This window comes from Trachemys scripta, chromosome 10 (assembly GCF_013100865.1).
Source record: "Trachemys scripta elegans isolate TJP31775 chromosome 10, CAS_Tse_1.0, whole genome shotgun sequence".
In the NCBI taxonomy this organism is placed as follows: Eukaryota; Metazoa; Chordata; order Testudines; family Emydidae; genus Trachemys; species Trachemys scripta.
Window position 1 is genome coordinate 62,735,288 of NC_048307.1, and position 24,794 is coordinate 62,760,081.

Genomic DNA, 24,794 nt, shown 5'->3' on the forward strand with positions numbered 1-24,794 from the left:
GCTCGGGGAGCAGCAATGCCAGCCACGTTGGTGGGGGAGTGGGAGAGGCAGGGCTCAGATGAGGGGCAATACCAGCCCCACAGGGGACCAGGCAGAGCTTCAATGAGAGCCCTGTGTGTGAGGGCGGCAGGGCTCGTGCCAGCAACTTGGGTTAGCCCCATGTGTGGTGGAGGGGGTGAGGGGGTAGGGCTTGGGCACACAGTAGGGTTCCTGACCAATGGGAGCTGCAGAACTGGCATTCCGAGCTTCCCTGGATACCCATGTGCCTAGAGGCCTTTAGTTCCAGGCCCCCACTGCGCTACCGACCGGACTTTTAACAGCCGGGTCAGTAGTGCCGACCGGAGCCACCAAGGTCCCTTTTCAACCGGGCATTCCGGTCGAAACCCAGATGCCTGGCAACCTTAGCAAGTGGCTTGGGCCAGCCCCATGCAGTGTCCCATTTTCCCTTTGGGAAATATGATCACCCTAGCTAGTATGCCGTTTTAATATAGGTCCACCTTGCTCTCTCCTCTTGAAATGGAATAATCAGGGAGTAGTAGCCACCCTAAAGATTAGACTAGGCCAAGACAAAAGACTATACTACAACTCCCACTATACATCTGCAGAGGGGGACGGATATGACGTTAAAAGGCGGAAGTCGAGGTAGAGAGATGCGGAAGTTGGAAAGTTCTTTTCTGCTTATTCGCTCTCTCGTGCCGCGGGATTAAGCAGCGGGTTGGCTGAGTTGCTGGGGAGAGTGAGAGCGGAGGAAGTCTGATCCCGCCGGCTCGCCGTCGTAAGCGTGGCGGCCATCTTGTGCGGGAGGCGATCGGTGCGCGGTCCGGTGGTGGTAGCGAAGGACGGAGGCGGCTGTGCTTTCCCACTTCCTGCCGTCGCCTTCTCTAGCAGCTGCTGCTGGGGGTGCTATGTCCGCCGAGAGCCCGGAGCCCGCCTCGGCAGAGGAGCAGAAGGTGGGCGGCCGGGTCGTGCCTCCTCAGGGCACGTGGGGGAGGGCGGCCACTCACTCCGGAGCTGTGTCGGTTCCGGCCGCCCTCGGGGCCCGGCGCCGGGTCAGCTGCGTCTTGGCTGGCTCAGCAGCGTGCTTCGTCTGTGGCGGCTGACGCTCCCCTTTCCCGGCCTGCGGGGGCCGCTGATTCTATCGGGGCGCGGTGCCCCGGGCCTGAGCTGCCCTTCGGCTCTGCCCGCGCGGAGGCCCCGCTTTGCTCCTGGCCAGGGACTGAGGGGAGCCCCCTACGCGCGCTGGCCGCTGCCGCGCAGCAGGCCGGGTTCCTTGCGGGACGGGGATTGTCTCAGTGTGGCGCGTTGCCGCCGCCGAGCCTGGCTGGGGAGGCGCCCCGGGAGCGGGTGTACGCGAGCTCGCAGCTCGGTGGCTGCTTCCCCGCAGGAAGGGTGGAGTGGCGCGCGGCCCCCGGCTCCTGCATTGAAGCGCTGCGGCCCATTGCAGGCTCAGGGCGCTTGTACCTGTGTTGAGCTCTGTGTCCCGGGGGGTGTTGCTGGCTGCGGGCAGTTGGGATGCGTGACTGTAAGCGGGGCAGGGTGGTTGCAGGCCCCCGGCTCCATAGCTTAACCATGGCTGAGAGGTGAAAAACGCTAAGATTTTGACCCTTGCACATTGTTTCACAAGGAGGAATTTAATTCTTCTGACCAATAAACTAGTAATATGCCTTGGGCTGCAGGGAATGATCATTTTCCCTCTCCTCATTACTCCCAGGGCCTTTCTCTCTTCCCCCAACTAGTCTCTGTAGTCGTCTATGCTCTAGGGGTCCAACGTCTTCATGTGCAGCCTTGGTGTAGGAAACTATCCACCATTTTACCAGCATCCCAATTTCTGGTATTTTACCAGCATCAAAAACAAAACTGCTGTACCATACTTATGACCTGTCATCATTGAAAGTGGCCATTTTAAAAGAAATCATTGGCCAACTTTAAAACATTACTTCTGTTACTTATAGCATCTTGAAGTTTGAAAACTGGAATCTAGCTTCCCTAGCTTTATGCTGTCTTCACTTTTTTTTCCCCTTGATTTGGACTACAAAAAGGTCTCTTATTTTTAGGCTTGTATTACTGCTATATGGTCTTGTGTTGCAAACATTACGTGTGGGTTTTTTTCTTTTTGTCTTCCTAAATGGACTTAAGTTATGAAATCACTTCTGTTGTGCTGAAGTGCTGTAACTTTTTACCCCAAACAGTCTAAATTTAGGTGATAACCTTAAGAGAGCAAATATATGTCTACATTAGCACTTTTGTTGGTATAACTTACTTCGCTTAGGGGTGTGAAAAAAGCACACCCCTGAGCAACATTAGTTACACTGACAGACGTGTCAGTGTGGACATCCCTATGTCAGCAGGGAACGTTCTCCCACCAGCATAGCTACTACCGCTCATTGGGGGTAGTTTAATTATGCCAATGGGAAAGCTCTCTCTCATTGGCATAGAGCAGCTACATGGAAGACCTTTAAGTGGCACAGCTGCATGGGTACAGCTTTGCCATTGTAAGCTCTCTAGTGTAGACATGGCCTAAAGCTCTGCCGTCATCCACCTATTTTCTTGTGTTTGACCTGAACTAGCTGTACAGGTAGAAAGGGTTTGGGGCTAATGTTGGCTGATTGAAATGTCTTAATGAAGACCTCACTAGTTCAAACTTCCTAAAACAAGTACAATTTTCTGTGTTCAATAGCTTAATGTTATTAAGGTTGGAAAATATTTGTGGAAAAACTATTGACGGGACAGTGTTGCTATCCAAAATGTAGTAAAACACATATTTCGGACTATGCATCGCTATCAGAATAGCTCTGTATATGTGAGTATTCTTAATACTAAATTATGCAATGATATAGCTTATATTATTTCTTTTTTAGAATTCTAGTTCAAGCAATTGATACAGGCTGAAAACTTTATGATATTAACCAAATATCAATATGAAGTCTTCAAAGTTTAAATACTTAATGGAAATTTTTTTTTTTTTTTTTTAAACCAAACACTGGATCACTGTTCTGGTGCTGTAGTTCCACTATGAAATTGATTTGAAACAGACCCAATCTAGTTTAACAGTCCAACAGTCCAAGTCAAAGAAATTTAAAAGAACAAACTTTGAATTATAAAAATTGAACTCGAATTTTATTTGCATCCTGTTAGGATGTTGTATGTAATTGTTACAAAGTTGTATTAATGGAATTAAAAACATTTAATAAACTGCATACTAGATTTTATTGACTGGTAGTTTAATTGGTGCACCCTCAAGTTGTTTCATTTGGGAGCTGGGAACATCTTGCCCTGTCCTCTTCCCATTGTCAACTAATAGTAAATTAACAACTTTTTCAGGGTTACTTGCTTTAAAATCTGTGTGTATTGTCACATCTTTGATGTTCAGTCTCTCACTGGTTTTATGTGCCAAGAACAAACGCAGGAACCCTTTGACAAGACAGGAAAGCAGTTTGCACAGTCACAACCAGTATTTCCACAGGGCAAATCAAATGCTGTCTTTTGTAACAGGAAATGAGAAATATTGCTTGAAAGATTTAGCAACGTTTTGCCTGGGAAAATGTCACTGTTCTAATACAATAACATTTTGATAATCCAGTCTAGAACTAGTACTGTATCTCTGTATCACTTACTAAAGTTATGCACCCAGAGAAAAAAATCCTACAAAGCTCTGGAAGCACAGAAATAAACCCTGATTCAGTAACCACTTAGAACTGAAACTCGGACAACTCTTTAGATTATAAACTTTTTATTTTGCAACAGTGTCTTCTGTGAAAATCTGACTTTCAAATAACTCTTATATTTCGATATAGCCTGATAATGAATCTGGACTGGGCAGGGGTTGTTAAATCATCAGAAGTTTTTTCTAGTTGAAAGAGTTAGGTTTTAGAAACCTTTACTGTATGCTTGTTAGAATAGAGGAATAAAAAATGTTAAATAAGGGCTGAAAATAAATTGAAACTTCAGATACAGCCAGACCAGTTTCTTGTATTTGGTGTAAAATTTGCGGGGGGAGGGAAGGGGAGTTCCCTATCACAAAATACCGGTCATGTGCCAAAGAATGATAATGGGCTTTGTCAGTTCATTTTGTCTAGCCTCAGAGCTTCATATGTCCAAGAAGCCTCTCCTGAGAAGCTGTAGTTTACTCCTGTTTGAATATTTGCTTTTGCCACAGCAGTTCATCTTGGATTCAATTTATTGATCTTCAGATCCTTATTTTTGTAAAATCTCCCTTTGGAGCACTCTCCTTGATGTTTTTTCTGGTATTCCCATTGAGCAGACTATAGTTTAAGAACTGATAGTTACTTCTTTGAGTCATATAATTTATTAGAAGAAACTGTACAGCTACATATTTAGATTTTTTTTTTTTGGCCTGGTAGGGGACATTCTCCCTATGCATTCTCATCTCTGCTCCAAATTTTCATTGTCTGAGGCCGTGTCTACACTATAGAGAAAAGTCTATCTAAGCTACGTCGACTTGAGTTATGCTATTCATGTAACTCAAATTGCGTAGCTTAGATCTACTTACCGCTGGGTCCACAATACGCGATGTTGACAGGAGATGCTCTCTTGTCAACTCCCTTTACTCTTCTCAATCTGGTGGAGTACAGGAGTCGACGGGAGAGCGATCTGTGGTTGATTTAGCAGGACTTCACTAGACCTGCTAAATCGACCGCCGATGCATCACTCATTGATTCCCTGGGTAAGTGTAGACAAGCCCTCACAATTCATTGTATGTCAGCCATCCTGGTTTATCCTACTTAATGAAGAGTTGTAGAATTAATTCCTTTAGAGGGTTTGCATGCTTCCTTATGGCTGCCTAGTATAGAAACGTGTCAGTTGTACATGGCCTTCCCCCAAATAAGTTGTCAAAGATCTGTCTGGATTTTGCTTTTTGTAACGTCTCTAGAGAATGTATCCTGTTCTAGAATTCACTAATGCCATTGATTTATGGGTTTCCACTGTTCTAATCAGTAATAGACAACCATATTCTGCATCCTGTTCAGGTATTAATACACTTAATTAGTTTTGCTACAATAGCATAAATGCAAATTCTATAGTATTTTTGACTTCATAGTAATATGCTAGCTTGTCAACATGTAAACTAACACAAGCTGAGTTTCCTTTAAGAGACAGCAAGACAGTGTATTTATGTAAGATGTTGGATGTTGGGCCTCATTTATTAATGCCACTGTATGGAGATATTTATGTGCATATTGTCTTAAATGTCAAATTTGTCTTAAATGTTCTGTCTTTTCTGGCTCTAAATTGAGTAAAGGTGCTGTGTGAGGGGGCACATTTACCAAACATCAACAATCTATAGCTATAATAACCAGGACTCACAAGCTATTAGCTGTCAGAACTTGCATGGAAGATTTCCTGGGAAAACGCATAGTTTTGTATACAGTGATGGTATTGTGTTCAGTTGGGTATCACACTTCTGTCTGTCCACTCACACTCTCTCTCTGATAGAAGGCACTTGTCATGCTGTCTGGACTGGCTCACAACTGTTAGTTCCAGTCTTAGGTCGGACTGTCAGAAAACAGCGCAGGCACTCCAACCTGGTATATTCTATAATTAGATTTCACCAAGCCAGTAACAAATGTGAACTCCTGAATCACTATATCAGTATTACCAGGGCGTCCCCTTAGCCTCTCCAGCCCATCTTGCCACCCAGACAAACTGAACTTTGAGATAATGGTTTCACAAACCAAAAATCACACCACCCAGTCCCAAACGACGAGTCGCTTGCCCCCAGATCAGTGCGTACTCTGGATCTCACACCAAAGACAACGCTGTCAGCCAGTTCTCTAATAAACTAACTAAAGGTTTATTAGCTAAGAAAAAGAAATGAGTTTTTGAGAGGTTAAAGCAGGTAAAATACATTAACCTGTGAGTCAAAGTTTGTAAATCCAAAATGATAGCAGAGATGTAGTAATCTGCCAGTGCCCCAAAGTCTTTTCAGGGCTACCCAGAATAACTCTAGGGCTCTCCATCTTTTTGTTCAGTTGTTCTACCCTGTTAGAATCTAAACAGTCCAGAGATTAAGGATCTTCCTTTGAATCAGTACTTATAGCTTCTTCTCCGTACAACAATTTGATAATTGTTTTTACTCACATAATGGCCAATTGCTTTGATTTAGCATTTCCACTTACAGGAATATTACTCTTGGGAGAATTCTGTGCCAAAAAAAAAAATTTTTTTTATTTGTCAAAAATAATACTACATAATCACATCAGTTTTCATTTTCGTAATTTATTTCAAAATACCTTTCAGCAAGTATGTCTGTGACAATACAGACACACAAAGAATTTCCCCAGGAGTAGAGAGTTAAAGAAACCCCCGTGACAACCAGTTCCTGTTTCTCTCCCTCCTCCCCCCCACCCCTTGCCGAGCCCAGCTGGGAGGCCAGACAGCCACAACCCCTACCCCCAGAGACCAGCTGCAGGGCCCTCTTGGCCCAGATACCCGCAACCCCTTCACACATCCCCTAGAGCCCAGCCGGAGAGGCCCCCCCCCTTGCCCAGACACCCACCCACTCCCCCAGAGCCCAGCTGCAGGCCCCCCCCCCTTACCCACACACACAGATCTCAGCTGCGGGCTTCCCCCAGCCCAGACACCCACCCCGTACCCCTCAGAGCCCAGGGATCCAGAGGGAGAAACAGCCTGATGCTCAGTCCCAGGCTTGTGGGGAGTTTCCTGTGCACCACCACCTCCTTCCCTCCGGGCATGCTGGGAACTGCAGCTGCTGGGAACCCTGTAGGTCCGCCCCAGCTGTCTCTTCTATGTGTGAAGTGGGCTCTGCCAAGTCAAGTGGTCCCTAGTGGTGGCCAGCAGCACTGCAGCCCATTTCTGTGGGGGGAAAGGAAATTCTGCGCACACATTAATTTCTGCAAAATTCTGCAGTGCACAGTGGTGCAGAATTCCCCCAGGAGTAGGATGCATAATGTGAATGCCTGCTATTACATTATAATATGAATAGATAAATGAAAACAATACAAGTAACATTCCATTAGTTTTCATGAAGTTCTAACACCTGAATATACTTCATTAACACATAATTTGATCTAGGGTTATTTAATGACCAGGCATGTATAATGTAAATGTAATGTAATAGTAAGCAACAGGATATAGACAGGCGAAAACAATACAATTAACATCTCCTTTGATCTCTGTTAACTCACAAGTGAATTTCCTTGAATATATACTACTACATTTAAATCCTTTGATATTCACACACAAGTGAATTGGTCTATAGCTCTGGCCTGAGCTGATCTGTCAGCGTCACAGTACTGTTGTTGGAAGTAATCTTTGTATGTGAAAAGATATCTTGATTAGTACAACCTCTAAATGAGATACCATTTACTGTTAAATGCAACTTCGTGGGACTGTTAAAACTAGACAAAACAAAAAAATGTACTGGAGGGTACAACATTGCCTTGGCAGAGAGGTGGATTAGATAGATATGAAAGACCTATCAAGTCTATTTACCAACTGGCTGCTTTCTTGTTCATTAATGTATTGAAATAGACTGGTTCAAGTGCTCCTGCATGGTGTGCCTATGCTGTCATTGAATTTTCTGTGAAGATTCCAAAGTCCTTCCTCACAAGATCCTGCAAATTCGGAGCCCATCAGTATGTGAGGAAGTTCAGTCTTTTTGCACAATCTTAACAAACTGAACTGAATGTAATTGTGTAATCTAGTTCTCCAGTATATTTAAGTTGGGAGTGTCTCACAATTCTCCACTGTTGAGTTGTCTGTACAGAAAAATATTTCATGTGATAAATCCTCAGGCTTTCCAAAGAGGTAACAAGGGGAAGGATGATACCAGGGAAAGGCGTTAATTATGGTAACATTCAAAGATGAGCTGGATGCAGTTGGGTGACAATCTCAATGAGAGTTCTCCTCCCTTTACTTGTCCAAAAGTCTTGCCATGTCTTCATTTTCACAAGAGGAGCATTTAGCCAGCCTTATAGATTAAAAGCAGCAGCAACCAGCCTAAATCAAAAGGGCCTCCCCAAAAACTTGCCATGGTTGAGTAGCAGTAGTCTAAGCTTGGCCTCTGCATTGGAAAGTAATATCAACATAACAGTATTGAATAGAAGAAAATACTTGTTTCTGAAAATGAATGGTCTGGTAATGATTTCCTGCTTATGGAAGATATGCACGTGCTCTTTCATATACACATACAGTACGAGCAAATAACCAAAGTAGAGGGTGATGTTGAAAAACAAGAGGCCATAAATTCTTGTCTGTAGAGTAGAGATCTTTAAAATGTTGAATCACTTGAGCTGTGGTATGCATCAGTCTGTTCCATCCGTGCGATGGACATTACTCAGTCTTAAACTTGTACTGTATCAGCCTGTTGAAATCTGTTAGAATGTATATCAAACTACTTATAGATTCATTAGAGTTCCATAAAAGGCTAGTATCTACAATGGCAGGTAAGGTTTCAGAGCTGTACTATTCTGATATTTGTATGCAGTGTGGGGTGATGCTAATACTCCATAGCTATAGTACAGTCAGGAAAGAGGAGTCTCATCACAAACTAACGTCTACACAGATCTTTTCTTGTGCAGCGTTAAGTAGGATGCAGTAGGGATACTTGGAAAAAGTCCCACTGGCACTTATATAGACTTCAAAAGTTTTTGTACCACCAATTTTGGATTGAGAAATTAAGCTTGCTGTATGAAATTGAATATATTGGCTGATACAGTGTTATCAGCTATTTGTAAAATTGGAGTCCTGCGAGATGTATTTAATTTATATTGTATATTTAATGATGGAAGGGGGACACTATCGTTGCTGCGATCACGCTCTTGGAAAAATGCTGAACAGTGTCTAGTCAAATCCCCTCTAATAGTTTGTGGCATCAGATGGCTAACATGGATCAGTGTGCTATTGAATTACTTAGTGGGGGAGTTCTGACATAGGTATTTATAGAAATAATTTTTTTAATTGCATATGTTTCAGGAAATGGAAGATAAGGTGATCAGTCCAGAAAAAGTTGAAGAAGCAAAATTGAAAGCAAGATATCCTCATCTAGGCCAAAAGCCTGGGGGTTCAGATTTCTTGAGGAAGAGGCTTCAGAAAGGAGTGAGTTCTGTTTTATAAATTGATTGATACAAGCACATAGCATGGAAAAGTAAATGTAGAATGGTTATTGCTGTGACTCCCCCCGCCCCACCATACTTATGCAGATAACGCATACATGCTGCAAAGGTTTTTTGTTGAGCCAGAGAGTAATGCTCTGTACTCTTACTCTAGACTAAAGCCAGGCAGTGTTCAAAATCTTTTAATGTTATTTTTTGAAGTCAGTAACTTTTTACACTATAGCAGTGTAACCATGCCTAAGTCGGTCACAAATGAGGATGCCAAATTTAGGACGAACTGCTGAGAAAATAGGGCAGGTACACCCTAAGATTGGTGGCTAATCTCCCATATACCAGACCAGCAACAAAAGTAAACTTCTGTTTCACCACACTGGCTAACAAGAAGTCATAAAAGCAGTTTCCTTGGGCATCCCAGTCCTTGTACTACCACCAAAAACACTGGATTTAGAGATGAGTAGTTCTTTACAACCAGTCTCATCAAATAAAAGGTTCTTCTGATCCCAAAGGACCAGCCACACACCCAGGTCAAAATATAACTCAGATCTTACCCAAAAATCATGCTGATGCCAATCCTTTAGTATCTAAAGGTTTATTTATAGAAAAAGAAAGAAAGATGAGAGTTAAAATTGGTTAAAGGAATCAAATACATACAGTAATTGCAAAGTTCTTGGTTCAGGCTTGTAGCAGTGATGGAATAAACTGCTGGCTTAAGTCAAGTCTCTGGCTGCTTCCAAATCATGGTAAGGTCCTCAGTCCATTGGTTAGAATGCTCCAATTAGGATAAGTTCATAGTCCAGAGGCTTGGGCAGGAAAGAGGCTGGAGCGTGATAGAGGCAAAACGGAGGGGTTTTCAGGGCCTTTTATATCCTCTGCCATATGGAGGGAAACCCATTGTTTCAAAAAAAAAAAAAAAAAAAAAAAAAAAAACCTCAGCACAGCTAGTGGAAAATTACAGGTAAAAGATGGGAGTTTGGAGTCACATGGTCAAGTCACAGGTCCCTGCCCAGTTTCACTCTGTCATTGCAGGAAGCCATTACCTATACTCCGGACAGCATGTTTACAGGACAGTCCGCTCAGTGTAGATGGGCATCTCCCATGGTCCATTGTAAGTTAAGTGTCCTTTTGATGGGCCACTCAATTTGAACAGTCCCTCCAAGATGTGTTGGCTAACTCCCTTGTTAATTACCCCAGGAGCAAACGTTTGAAATACAGGTATAGAGCCAATACTCATAACTTCAAATAGAAAAATGATACATGCATAAGCATAACCAGCAACTCATAACCTTTTCATAGACGCCTCACTTGACAACTTTTGTACAAGATTTGTTGCAAATGTATAACAGTGGCTTCAATAATGATTATATCAGTGGTTTTCAAACTGGGTTGTGATCCAGAACTGGGTCACAGAATGGAAGGGACTGGGTCGCAGCAGCTCTGGTCAGCACCACCGACCGGGCCTTTAGAAGTCCTATCGGCAGTGCTGCCCGGCTAAGGCAGGCTAGTCCCTACCTTTTCCGACACCGCGCTGTGCCCCAGAAGCGGCCAGCAGCAGGTCTGGCTCATAGATGCAGGGGTCACGGGGCACCGGCTCCGCACTACCGTTGGCCAGGATGGTGCCTGCAGGCAAGAGCTGCTTGCATGTCTCCACCTAGGAGCTGGACCTGCTGCTGGCAGATTCCGGGATGCAGCGTGGTCCACGGTGCCAGGACAATCAGGAAGCCTACCTCTGCACCCCGGCTGCGCCGCTGACCGGGAGCTGCTGGAGGTAACCCCGCACCTCAAACCCCTCATCCCAGGCCCCAGCCCAGAGCCCTGATCCCCTCCCGCACCCCACCCCCCTGCCACAGCCCTGAGCCCCCCAAACCCAGAGCCCCCTCCTGCATCCCAAACCCCTCAGCCCAGAGCCCCTTCCCGCACAAGGCCCCACCCCACAGCCCTCACCCCCCGCACCCCAACCCTCTGCCCCAGCCTTGAACCCCTTCCACACCCCAAACTGTTCATCCCCAGCTCCGTTGGGTCGCAGTCATCAACAATTTTTCTTCAACTGGGTTGCCAGGAAAAAAGTTTGAAAACCAGTGGTCCTGTTTTAATCAGATAATGTCACAAGCAGTAAAAGCCATGGGAAATGTTTGTTCAAAGATCATGCCCACAAAACAAACACTAACAGTCTGGCACTGTAACTGAATACAGCTTCGATGGCTCATTCAGACTTTTTGAGAAGACTAAATTCAAAAGGTGGCCCCTTGTTGCCTAACAGTACTTTCATAAAATCAACCATCATTCCATTGCGGTAAACATTTAGGGTCAGAACCCAGTCCCTGCTACAGGTGCTTTGCACTGCTCTTATTCCATCCTTCCTGTTTTAGGATTGCCAAAATTAGTGGCTGCTCTTAAAATATATTCACCCAAATTCTGACTAACTACATGAAGACCATAATGGTTCATTGAAATTTGGGCCAATGTACTGTGGACATCACAAGTATTGTAGTCATAAATGTATACCCCAGCCTGTAGAGAAGTGCTCTAATGGATAGAGTAGTATGGAATGAGTCAGCCCTTTTGTTCTGTTCCAAACTCAGCCAGTGATTTGTTTTTGTTTTTTACATGGGCAAGTGTCTCATCTATTTTGTGCTTTCATTTACCCATCTGTAAACTGTTCAGTATGTTTGTGTGAAAGGCACTATGTAAAGTGTCCTCTGTGATTAGATGAGCAGTCATGGTATGCCAGGTGTTGTGCAACCTTCTGCAACCCCTGCAAGTACATACACCTTTAGATCTCTAGCATCCTAGCTTTTACTGTTTATTGTGCTACTCAACTGGGAGGGGCATATGAAAGTGACTTCAAGCCATCTTTAATCCCCCACCTATCAGCCAATGCAAAGTTTTGTTGGCAGTTAATGGCCCCCCAAAATTGGTGGGAGGTAGCAGCTGTGACGTAGTGGGGATTTTCCCTTGTTATGTTGTATGTGAGCCTGAGAGAGTCTTATTGATTTGCATGAATGCTGTGTGTGCCTCAGTTTCCCTGTATATTGCACCAATGTCTAGGTGGTGGGAATAAGAGTGTGTGACTTTTGTGGGGGCTGCTCTAGCTGCCTGCACGGATGCTATGACCGCCCCTTCGGAACCTGAGACCCAGGAGGGGGATGCGACCAGATGACTCTTGGCCTGGGAAGCGAGACAAAGGCTGGAGGAGGAGCAATGGGCAGGGCAGGGGTCAGGCAGCTGGAAACGAGTCAGTCTCCGCTGGCTTGGGCCACAGGGGGAGGGCCAGAGCCCTGGGTCTGGGCTCCCTTCCCCCACAAGATGGACTTGGCTGAAAGTCACTGATTTCTGTGCTAACAAGTTCTGTCCTATGCTGTGTTCCTGTCGACTAATAAACCTTCTGTTTTACCGGCTGGCGGAGAGTCACGTTTGACTACGTAGTTAGGGTGCAGGGCCCTCTGGCTTCCCCAGGAGGCCTGCCCGGGCGGACTCACTGCAGGAAGTGCACAGTGTGGAAGGGGATGCTGAATGCTCCGAGGTCAGACCCAGGAAGGTTTAAGCTGTGTAAGCTTCTTGCCCTGGAGACAGTATGCTCAGAGAGAGGACACATGCTCCCCCAAGAGTCCTGGCTGGCTTCGTCCGGAGTAGTTCCAGAGCATCGCCCTGGTGACTCTGTGACAGCAACTTCCTGAATGTCCTTTTTTCCTGTAGTCCTTTGCCACATGAGTGGAATTCTCAGGTAGCAGCTAAGATCGCTTTTTGGTGCTTTGCTGTTGGAGCAGCACAGATCAGCCAGAGTAGGGTCAGGATCTTGCCCAGTAGATGAAGCCAGTATAAATGAGGCTGAATTGGGAACGGTTAACCACATTATTATAGTTCATCTGTGCAATCCATAGATGTAAGGTAAGTGCACAGAGGTGTGTTCCTGGATTATCCTCACAGAATCTGAATTGTTGGGGTTTTTGTATGATTGTTAGAGTACAATTAACATGTTCATTCAGTTATTACGCTCAGAGAAAACATTTGTTTTTAAACAGAATATCTAAATATGTGCTCATGTATCTCTTGAACTATTCACTGCGGTTAAATATAATGTTGCAGTATGAAGGAAGTTATGGTCGATATGCTTTTGCTGGTTATAGTTTATTTCACTTAAGGAACTGGTATATGTTGGACTGGCAAAAAGGCTGCACTAGGAGGGTTTTCCAGTTAACTTCAAAGTGTAGACCTGGCCTAAGACTCGGGGAAAACACAGATTTGGTGACTGTAATGCATTGGCAATCCAAGGTCGGGATGCAAATTCCAGAGCCCCCTGTCACCAGCCCTTCCCAGTTAATTCAGGGGCTGTTAGCTCAGGCACTGTATATTGCAGCTGCTATCAGACTTAATGGAGAGGCAGTCAAGGGCTCAAGCCGTTCAGGGCTTCACAGTTGAAAACAGTACCTTAAACTTCTCCTAGAAATGAATTAGTAGTTAATACAGAACACTGAGAATGGGTGTAATGTGTTCTCTGTATTAAACACTTAACTAGTGAGTTACATGTTCTACAGTATTTAACTTCCAACTGACTTGAATTTATAAACCTATAAATAGGGTAATCCGTTCCAGAGGTGATATGGATTATAGAGGAATACTTTCTCCGTTACAAGAAGCTTAATTTTAAGTCTGATTTTTGGCCTCCTTGTATAACCTAAAAATAGTCACATAAGCCTCAAAACTCGCAAATCTGGGGCTGAAGTAGAGAATCTCCTTTACAATATATGCCGTGAATGGGACAGCAGGCTCCTGAATTATGTCTGACACTTTGCATCAAAAAATAAAGCCAGAAAAAGATGAAAAGTTTAGTTTACTAAACACCATTAGCTGAGACCTAGTGGGTAGCAGTAAAATTTGGTTTGCTTGCTCCAGCCACTATAAAATTAGGTCTCAAATTGTGGTTTAAATATCAAAGTTGTAAATCTCTAGCTTTTTCTTTGCAGAGTCTTCAAAATGTAACCGGACTGAGAAAAGGGGTTGACATTGCAGATTCTCTCCACTCCCAGCTGTCTGTTTTATAAGTAAAACAAAGACCATCCTTATACAGCCAATGAATATTTGGGAAGAACAGTCTTGTAATGTATTGACACTTCTGGTAGACTTGAACCATCTACATGTCTCACTTTTAAAGGGACACTAACAACTTAAATCACACTTCTGAATTTTAATTGTCAAATTTGTTTTATTTACTGTTTTATTTTACTGGCTTTTTTTTTTTTCAATATTCTCTGCATTAGTGTTCTGTGTGTAGCGGGTTTCACTTTATAATCACTTCTTTATTCACTCGTTCTTTTAATATGCAGCGTGGAAAGACACTTAAATTGAATTGTCTTTGGAAATAAAGCAAATTTTTGTTAGTAATTAGATTTTGGAGGATGGGGCACATGTTTACATTTCCATAGTCATTGTTAGCCCATTGATACAGAGGGCTAAAATATGGCATTGCATATTATGACTTCTGTTCATGTGGTACAGTGGATCAGTTTTGAAGCAATTGTTTCTACAGTCTGCCAAAAGTCTTCAGGAGGCAGTTTTCTTCTATGTCCATTTTGCTTCCTCTCTGACACCACTTTCGTTTGGCCAAAAACAAAGAACACCGCCCCTTCCATAAACCTAGTAAACTCTACACTGTCCTTTTCTGTTACAGAAATGTAAGAGCGAAAACTAGTATTATGGGGGGGATCACAAAGACACTTAGGGCTAGATTTACAAAGGGATTTAGGTGCCCTAGTGGCATTTACAACCCTGAGTTAGATGCTTGGACTCCCTACAATGGATGGGGAGAGTTAGGTGTCTAAGAATGGGACTAGCGCAAACCACCACACTGAGTGGGGAGCTGCCTAAACCGGCCAGTAGGAAATGCCAGTGCCTAAGTTCCATTCCTCAACGAGGGTTAGGTGCACAAGTCTGGGCTGGAGGGAGGCAGCCAGCTCCACTTGGGATGTACAGCCATGATCTCTCTCTTCGAGTTAGATACTGAAGCTGCTGTGTGTTGTTGGGTTTTTGTGTGGGTAAGAAATGCAATAGCAAGAGGCAGCATCCTTGTTATCACCTTTTGGTTAGGGCATGTGGGAGACCTGGGCTCAATTTCCCCCGCTGCCTGACATGGAGAAGGGAGTTGAACTTGGGTCTCTTACTTCTCAGGTGAGTGCCCTGACCATGGGATATTCTGGTGTGGGGGTGACTCAGTGTCCTATATATATAATGCGCGCGCACACACACTCTTTCTCAGTAGTTTTGTTTTGTTTTGTTTTTTGTTTTTCCTAAGACTATAATTAAGGCTACGATTTAATCATGGCACTCACGGATTCTGTGATTGTTACGAGACCTCTGTGACTTCTTTCACTTCAGCTGTCAGTGGCTGAAGCCGGGGCTGGAGGTGGGACTGTGCTCTCCTGCCCTGCAGCTGGGGCTGGAACCCAGCCCATGGGCTCCCCTGCCTTGCAGCTGGGGCTGGAGCCAGGGCCGTGTGCTCCTGCCCCGCGGCTTCCCAGAGCTGTCTCTCTCTCCCCCCCTCTCCCTCCGTGGCTGTGGCCGGGGCTGTGTGTCCCTGCGGTTGGGGTTGGACCGGGACTGTGTGTCCCTGCGCCCCCCCACTCCCCCCAGCTGCAGCCCGCCTCCAGAGCCAGGGCTTCATGCCTCCCCTGTGGCTGCAGCTGCTGGAGGCAGGGCTGTGTGCCCCCTTCCCCCTCCTCCCCATGGAGCCTGTCAGTCCCCGTCCCCCCCCCCCCATGGAACTCCAGCTGTCATTCCTCCCTCCTACCTAGCTCTGTCCCCCGGTTATTTTTAGTAAAGTCACAGACAAGTCACCGGCTCCCATGAATTTTTGTTTGTTGCCCGTGTATCTATCTGTGACTTCTACTAAAAATAACCGTGACAATCTTAACTTTAACCATAGTACATGCAGCTCAGGAAGGATTTTCTGTGAAATTGTCTGTAACTAATTTAGCTGTATAATGTGAAGTCTAGTTAAATATGCTGGGTGCGCTTTTTTTTTTTTTTTTTTTTTTTTAAGGGGAACACAGTTCTGGGATTCCTGGAGTAGACTCTTTATCCTTTGGACTTTCTAAGATAGTTTGGTTGTCAAGGCACATGATTCTGAGTTATGGAGTTCACTTAGCGCACCATGGTTTTCAGGCCCTGGGTTGAAGTCCTTGAGAGTGAATGAAGCCGTCTGTTCTTTTGAAAACTATGGTCAGTTGCAAAGTGTGCAACAGGACAGACCTATGGTTACATGTGCAATCATAACATCAGCGTTTCTTCACCTGCCATACTTAACTCTGCCGTCTTAATGTTCTCAACATACTGTTTTACTTTGGAGTGTTTAATAAAGCTACTGTGCCCCAAATGGGATAGAAAATAGTTTTGTTTTTTAACTCTTCATTCTTCTCCTTTCTAAGAGCACTGCTTTAATCTTCCCACTCAGTTACCTATTTCTGAAGTTTGAAATGGGCTTTGGTTCAATAACTGATGTAATTTCATTCATGTATTGGATAAACTTTTCAATTCTTAAATATTTTTGTCTTCTAGCAAAAATACTTTGATTCTGGGGATTACAACATGGCTAAAGCAAAAATGAAGAACAAGCAACTTCCTACCGCAGCTCCCGACAAGACAGAAGTGACTGGTGATCACATTCCCACTCCACAGGACCTTCCTCAGCGGAAACCATCTCTTGTTGCTAGCAAGCTGGCTGGCTGACTAGAATGGCTGAACTGCATGAATCTTCTCATTCCCATTTTCTCCTGAATAGTTATTCCTCACTATTTTTTTCTCCCCCCTCCCCCTTACACTAAGTCATTGAGACTGACAGCTTTGCAGGTAGTGGTAGCGTGTGCTGCTATTGTAAGGGAGTACTGTTGAGAGTAAAATGTGTAGTACTTGGACTAGTTGAGAACAATGCACTGATAAAAAGGACAGGTTTGGTTAGAGCAATGTAAAGTAATTTACTTGAAAATGTACATATTGCCTATTTCCTAGTGTAGGACTGGTTTCAGCAAGTGACATAGCAAGTTTTACAATTTTTAATGTTTCTGCTTTCCTTATTTCACCTTAATTGCAACATAGTATGTTTGTATTTAAAATAACTACCTGTTGTGTTGCTTTTTCTTCTGTGTTTGATTTCTGTTTTGTTCTCTAAAATAGAGGTTTAGACCACAAGTTGCTAGAAGGTAAAGCATGTCTAAAAACAATACCGGGGCTCTGAATGAATTTGTGTATCTGCTCTTGAACTTGAATGGCCTTAAACCTGTTTCAGCTTTAACAATAGACTTTTACTTGGGCAATATTTGCCCATTCTCATGTAACTCTTGTGAACCTAGTGCTTATTTACAACTGCCTGTTGAAGCTGGTATTCTTTTCAGTTCTGTAGTGTAGAACACACTTTTGTTGAAGATGTGAATGAAGTGTGCATGTGCATAGACTGTTGAATTCACTCTTGTGCCATTTTTGTAAATACAATAGTTTTGCACAACCTTTTGCAATTGTCTATTAATTTTACATTTTAAAAAGCAGAATGTGCCAGTTAGCACAAGTGATTCTGTACCTTTGAAAGTCACAGCCTGAAATTCTGTGCTCAGAATCTTGCTGCTGAACGTAACAAACTTGTATACCCAGGATTCATGAAACACTTAATATAGACACTTGATTGAGTTGGTCTTAACCTTATGCTTTTGCAGCTGTATTTTTTTGTGTGTGTAACAACCTCCAATGTTCATATATGGTAATCTGAATTATGTACCTATGGGCATTCAAAGGCAGGTGTCCATTCTGTTCAGTATCTTTTAAATCTATAGCCTTTAAAGTTGAAATGCTTTGTGGGATATTTGGAATATAGAGGAAATAAATGTATGAAAACCTGTACTGTTCTTGAGGGGTTCCCCTGATGACAGCATTCAAAACTACTAGGGTTACTAAGAAATTAGACCGGCATTAATGCATTTGGAATATTTAACATTTTTAATTGAAAGGATTTGAAATCTTGTTTTGCTGAACTCTTAAGGTGATGATATAATATATAGACTTATTGATGGGACATCTTAGTTCTTTGTGTTGCACAACAAACCCTAACTGGTTTTGATCAACACCAAGAATAGGAACTTGTATTATGCACTGTGATCTATTGATTAATACAAGATGTGTCTATTGATAGATAATATTGTAGTTTGTCATTTCGGTAAATAAGGATAAATTTCACTTTCTATGTAGACAATGCAGGTCATGTGGGGACCTAAATTGCTAGATACAGCAGGTAAGACTTGGAAGCTACCAAAATATAAATGTAATTACATGATATCGGGAAGCTAACTGAGCCTGGGCACAATATGAATCAGAACTTGCTCTTTTAGCTGGATCAGGTATTAGTTAATGTAGTGCTTGCTCTATAATGCTTCCTAAAAACCAATTAACAACAAGGCTATAAGTTCCTCTTTTGAAAGAAGGAGTTCAGAATTGTTCCTTCCTTCCCCTCCCAAAAAATCACCTCTCTAAGAAGACAAGAGTCTTGGATAGCTTGCTTTTGTCATTCACTTCTTAAAGGAAAACTGCAGCACAATTCCTTTGTGTAAACCCAGCCCCATCACAAGCATTCATAAAAGAATATTCTAATTACAATATGCATTTAAAAAATCTTCTGTATTGTAATCCTCCAAAAAAAAAAAAAAAGCTTGTGAGGGAAATGACCACTGAAGAAAAATTAGACTAATCTTTCTTCTTTTCAATGCCCCATCCCAAAGACTAACTAAAAGGTCAGAAAACAAACAAGGAAAAACTTAGTTAAGTTTAACTCAGACCTATTTGACCATGCACTATGATCGTTTCCATAGGCACCGAGCACCTGCAGCTCTCATTGACTTCACCCATTTTGAAAATTCTGGTCTCTTCTCATAAAAGATGTAGCGGTAGATATGTTAATTATGCGTAAGGTAGGTTTAGATGATATAAGGGTATCGGTGCAGGTTTAATTTGCATAATCTTGTCAGTTTATTTGACCCTCCCCCATTATGGTCAAAGGAGGACACTCATCCCAGAGAATTTCCAAATCACAAAGAAATCTGTTCCTTCTTATGTGTCTTTTTTATAGGTCTTTTTGCTACTAATTCATTAAGGATATGCTAATTACAGTCCACTTTTTCCTTATCTTCCATTAAGATTATAACAAATTTGTGAATATTTTTCATGGGAACAGACTGAATAAACAGTAAAATTGATACCCTGTTTCCATAAGTAAAAAGTTAATCTGGGAAAGGAGAACGGTCTTATCAAATCATAAGTGCATACCACAATAGCAAGGAAATATCTAAATATATAGATGTAAACCTCTTTTTATAGATGTCTGTCCTAATGTGAAAATCCTTCCTTATTTTTGTATGTATGACTGAAAGCAAATGAAAAATTAGACCTACTGATAGGATTTAAGATTTGGTCTGAAACAAGATTCTAACAATTGAAAGTGACTCAATGTGCATTGTCGGTGACGCTACACAGTAACTCACCGGGTGAGTTGTCTTGACATTTAGGGAGGTAAAAATGGCTTAAATTTAACATTCCATTCAGTCAGCTATAATTCACTATTTTGTACCATTGATTAGACACCATATGCTTCTTGTCCATTCAGTGGCTTGCAGTTCTTAAAGTTGTAACAAATGCCATTATAGATGATCCATGAGAAATATATATTTGAAGTACTGTTTTACTAACCAGGGAATGACTGATTGTGAGCCTTAACCTCTTCTGATAAACCTCAGCAGCAGGCACAGCTAGTTTGATTATATACATTAATGATGAAGCCCAATAATCGCTTCACAGTAGATCAAACTTGACTGCTAATCTACATCTACCTTCATCTTACTCTAGCAAGATAACTAAGCTATCCAAACTAGTGTACATAATGTATAATATGAGTTTTGCCATTTGGTAAATAACCTTTTTCAGAGATCTATCTGCCCTGTAGCCTGGTAGTCCCTTTCCTATCTTGCCTTTAAGGATAGGCAGTGATTAGCTAGTAGTACTCATGTACGTTTATTATACATTAGCAAGTAGCACCAACATTTTATTCAAAATAGTTGCAAGTGGATTAATTAACAGCTTCGAAGATATGTCCCCAAACCTATAGCACTGAAGGCTTCCCTCATTGTTCATGGTACTGTAGGACAGTGTTTGTGCAAAGGCCCCAGGAGTGCTGTTTTGTTGGACATATTCTTTATACCCACTCAAGAAGTTAAGGTGACAAAATGTCAATTGCTTCTTACAAACATACACGTTGTATAGTATACATAATAAATTGATCTTATTAGTTTTTATTGTGATGTGCAAATTTGTCTTGTCTTTACCATTGTCTCCTAAACCATTTTACATATCTTAATCTTTATGAAGAATTTCTAGAACCCAAATCTTGCTCTTCTGTATCACTAAAAGTATGACTGGGCCTCAGTTTCTAGTATGTTGGACTACAGAACTACCTTAATGTTACCATGTTTATATATCAGCACTTATTTGTCTAACATAGGCAATTAAAACTTACTGTTTGAAAATTTTAACTCCTTAACAAATGCTTGTTTCGATGCCTTGCATTTTCGAGCGAAGGTGTTTTCTGTGGGAATTAACTTTGCATCTAAAAGACAGCACTGCAATAGATAGTAACCTTACCTCAAAACTTGGCCCTTAGCACCCAAACTTTGATGTCCAAAGTTTTACTAGTAACTTTAAATAGGAAAAGACCAATCCGGTAAGCTGAAACCATGTTTTAATGTGTCTTCCTTTTGGAATGCTGTCAGAATATTCGCAAAAGGCAGACTGACGTCCATGCACAAGAAATCAACTGACTTCACTGAAAGGTAGTATTTTTTGATTTAGAAGAAAACTGTTTCCTTAAACCAATCTATTTTACTATATGCCTGATCATGCTGTAGCAGATTGCTCTTGATGGTTCGTTGATAGCTCTTTTCTTAACCCGCCCCCCCCCCCCCCCCCAAAAAAAAACCTGTTAATATAAACAATCTTCCTCTTTTTAAAGGCATTCAATCTTCAATTTTCACTTACTCCAGAAACCAAGAATATTTTCATATTCAGTCACTCAAATGGTGTGCCTTGATAACTAAGGCAAATACTGACCTTTCATGGTTATATTTGTGGGCTACTGGACATCTCGTGCCAATCACATTCCCACATAAATACAGCCTTTGGTATGAAACCTCTGACGTGTCAGTGAACTGGTCAAAGAGTGACAAAAGGCAGGGTGCAAGTCTTTCCAGTTGTAAGACTATTTTACAGCAAAATTTTAAAATTCTTCCACTGTACTGCAATTTCACCCCCCTGCTGAAACAGATGTGACTTCATTGCCGTTGAAAGTCAGTGCAATCCTCAGGCCCTTTTAGTAGCTAACCAGCGAGAACAGACAGTTTAGACTTCTGCTGTCAGAATACAGATTGCTCTGAAATTGTAAATAATGGCATATCCTGTGAATGTAAATGTTTTAGCCTAATTCCTAAACAACCATATTGCTATGGACAAAGTTTACAGTTCTGTGTACTGATCTTCATTTTTTATGTTCATTTAGATCCTATAGACCAAAATATCTGTGCTAAAGACCCCATCTGCAGCTTTGCTGAAAAGTTCCTATTAAGGAATGCTGGTACTCGTATTGGCAAATTAATCAATAATTAATGCCCAGTTAGTCTGATGGGCATTGCAGCTTTGGAGGTGGTGGGACCAAATATGAATGGAGGCCTTGCATCCAAGACCATAAGTGATGTGAAAACCAAGTTGTGTGTACAAAAGCCTAAAACAATCCACTCCATTAAAGGGTAAACTCATGCTGCAATTTTACTTAATATTTAAGTAGAGCTCCATCATGCAGTTTTCCAGCTGAAGCTTTCATTTGGCAAAGGATGTCTGTCTGACCACAGCTTGAGCGTTCTCCCTGAATGTTGACAGGTGCATCACACTTCCTACGCAAAGCTAAACTAAGCACTAAATGTATGTTCAGTTACTTACTCCAGGAACAACTTTTGTCTTGTTCTACACCCTTGTGTAAAGTTGCATATTCACAGTATGCACTGAGATTTGTTTGTTCATTTTGAAAAAAACAAACCTCTACCAAACTTAAACGTGTATGTTCCTTTATTTGAATCTGGCTTGCAATGGAATATGTAGCATTTTTTGTTGCTGTTGTTGCTTTGGTCTCTGTCCCAACCTAACTAAAAGCAGATATTTTCAGGAGTTATTTTTAATACTACTTTACCCAGTAGCAAAATAGTGTGGCATGGAGACTAGCAATGACATTTTCTAGAAGCTGGATGAAGGACTTGAGTCTTGTGAATGTTTTTATTTGCTAAGTTATGAAATAGCGATGTATTTAAAAAGCCTACAAATAAAAACAAACTTTAGTGGCCTGTTTTAAATCTTTATGTAGCCTAAAAGTAACTAGTGTTTCTTTTAAAACTTTGCTCCTGTGTAGTTGTTTAGCTGTAGACATTACTGTGCCTTTCTCCTGCATGCTGCTAAGATGTTCCTCTGTTTGTGAAGTAACCACCAGTGGAGAATCCTGGTGACGTGGAGTTAGTTGGATGATATGGAGGCAGAAGTCCAGCCTGTCTAGAATACAAGCCCATCTAGAATACAAGCCCTTCTTTATTGTGAAAGAGAATTCCCATTATAGTTGTGTTTAGCTGGATTTGAGAGAAATGAACATTAAGAAAATCATGTCTAACACTTCAGAATGTAGCAGCTTCCAGTTACTAAGGATTCTTGAATATCTAGCCATGTCATTTAGGTGCCTAAATGGGGGCTGTGAACTTTTGTGAAGATTTGGTCAGAGCTCTAGGATAGTATTTCTATAAGCTCAAAGGGGTGCTGTTGGCTATTAGCACTTTTGCTTAAATAGAAACCAATCTAAAGATGTGATAAATTCCTGTTAGAACATACATAGCAGAGTCAAGACAAGCTTTCAAAAGGCTGGTATATTCCCCCATGCAGCTTAAATGTCTATTTTCTGAAAGCTCCCAGAAACCCCAAACTTAGTACAGACTGCTCAACACATCCTATGGCTACCTCTGTCTCAAGAGGTGAGAGATGTATAAAAGCATGTCTCTTACTGCCTGTATCCTATGGTAAAACCTCCTCCCTCCTCTAGTTAGTAGAGAGGCTTTTAACTATGACTGGCATGTGGGTACTGGGTGAGAAGGAAGCTGTCCTTGCTTATTTTCCACAACTAGAGATGGTAGCACAGATTCTTGGAATGCATGATGAGTTTAATATATGGGGGAGGAGAGGGAGGAATGTAGCCTCTGCTTTTTGTTTCTTCTGCACAGTTGACTATGTGCAAGTCCAGGCCCATAATGCAACGTAGGCTATGTCCATGCCAGCACTTTTGTTGGTAAAACTTCTGTTGGACAGGGGTGTGAAAAAACACCCTCTCCCCCCACCCCCCCAGCCGATGTGCTTTTCACCGATAAAAGTGCTGGGGTGGACATAGCCTATGTTACATTATGGACCTGGACTTACACATTGTCTTTGTTTCTTCTGCAGAGTTGACTCTCTCCTGCTGATGTAGCTACTGCTGCTCGTTGGGGTGATTTAATTATGCCAATGGGAGGACTCTCTTCTGTCAGCATAGAGCAGTGACACAGGAAATCTTACAGCTGCACCAGTACAGCTGTGCCACTGTAAGGTCTGTAGTGTAGACAGCCTTGGAGAAGCTGTTCTAAGTTAAACTGCCATTGACTCCAAGGGCCCAGTCCACCAGCAGGGGTAGACAAGCCATTCTATGCCACCTATGCCAGCAGCATGTATTGATTCAGTGCCACAGGATGACTCCCCCTATCCTGGGGTGGTCCTGTGGCCAGCTAAAGAATCCAGAAGTTATAGTGTGGCACAAAGAAAGCTACCCTGCACACCAGGATGTGGGCCTAAAGGCTCAAATGGAATTATATGGGGCTGAAGGTGGAGCAGAATTTCTCTTCAGCAGTTGAACCAGATCACAAAATGGGTATACGCAAGAGAGCTTTAAATGACTGGGTAATGCTTTTTTTAATCTTTTGGAAAAAATTCTACTTCAACTGTATTTTCTTATTCTTAAATGTCTGGAAAGTTAACTCGCAACATTTCCTCTGCTTTGATTTGAAATCCAGTATAAAATAGTGTATATGAGAACCCTGTCAAGTGACTGACTGCATCTAGGTATATTACAGGAAGGCTGTTCCTAAAAACTGTCACTGCCTCTAAATCCTTGTCTTAACAGTCTTGAAATCCTAGTTCAGATGGAATTGTGCCCAACCACTAGTGTGTTTTGGGTACAGGCAAATATTTTTTTTATTTGTAATTGGAATTACAGTTGGATCCTGGGCTCCAACTGTAAATGGCTTGTACAATAATCCACTGTTCAATCAAGCTCCTCAAAGAAGGTTTTTGGATTGCATTTAACGTACGCATCATCCCAAAGAAACAAGATAGATGTTATACCTGAGCAAGTGCATAGAGAGCAAATTCAGGTCCCTTTTAAAAATCAGTAAGTTCATGTAACCAGATGGAGTGAAAGATGAAAGTATCAGAGAGAGGAGACAAGTATGTGGGCAATGGTGACAGAGAATAGGAAACGCCAGAGGGGATGTCCTGTGGTCAGGAAGACACCAGCTCTAAGGGAGTGAGAAATTCAGTGAAGAATATAGGATAAACAGGCAAGAA

General features: G+C 42.4%; 1 protein-coding gene across 1 annotated transcript; it reads left to right on the plus strand.

Annotated features, from left to right (window-relative positions):
* Positions 1-675: 675 nt before the first annotated feature.
* On the plus strand, positions 676-20,413 carry ARPP19 (cAMP regulated phosphoprotein 19). The gene is made up of 3 exons (XM_034783293.1): positions 676-950; positions 8,956-9,078; positions 16,644-20,413. Exons 1-3 carry the CDS (start codon positions 906-908, stop codon positions 16,812-16,814), a joined length of 339 nt encoding a protein of 112 aa, XP_034639184.1. The 5' UTR covers positions 676-905; the 3' UTR covers positions 16,815-20,413.
* Positions 20,414-24,794: the final 4,381 nt, after the last annotated feature.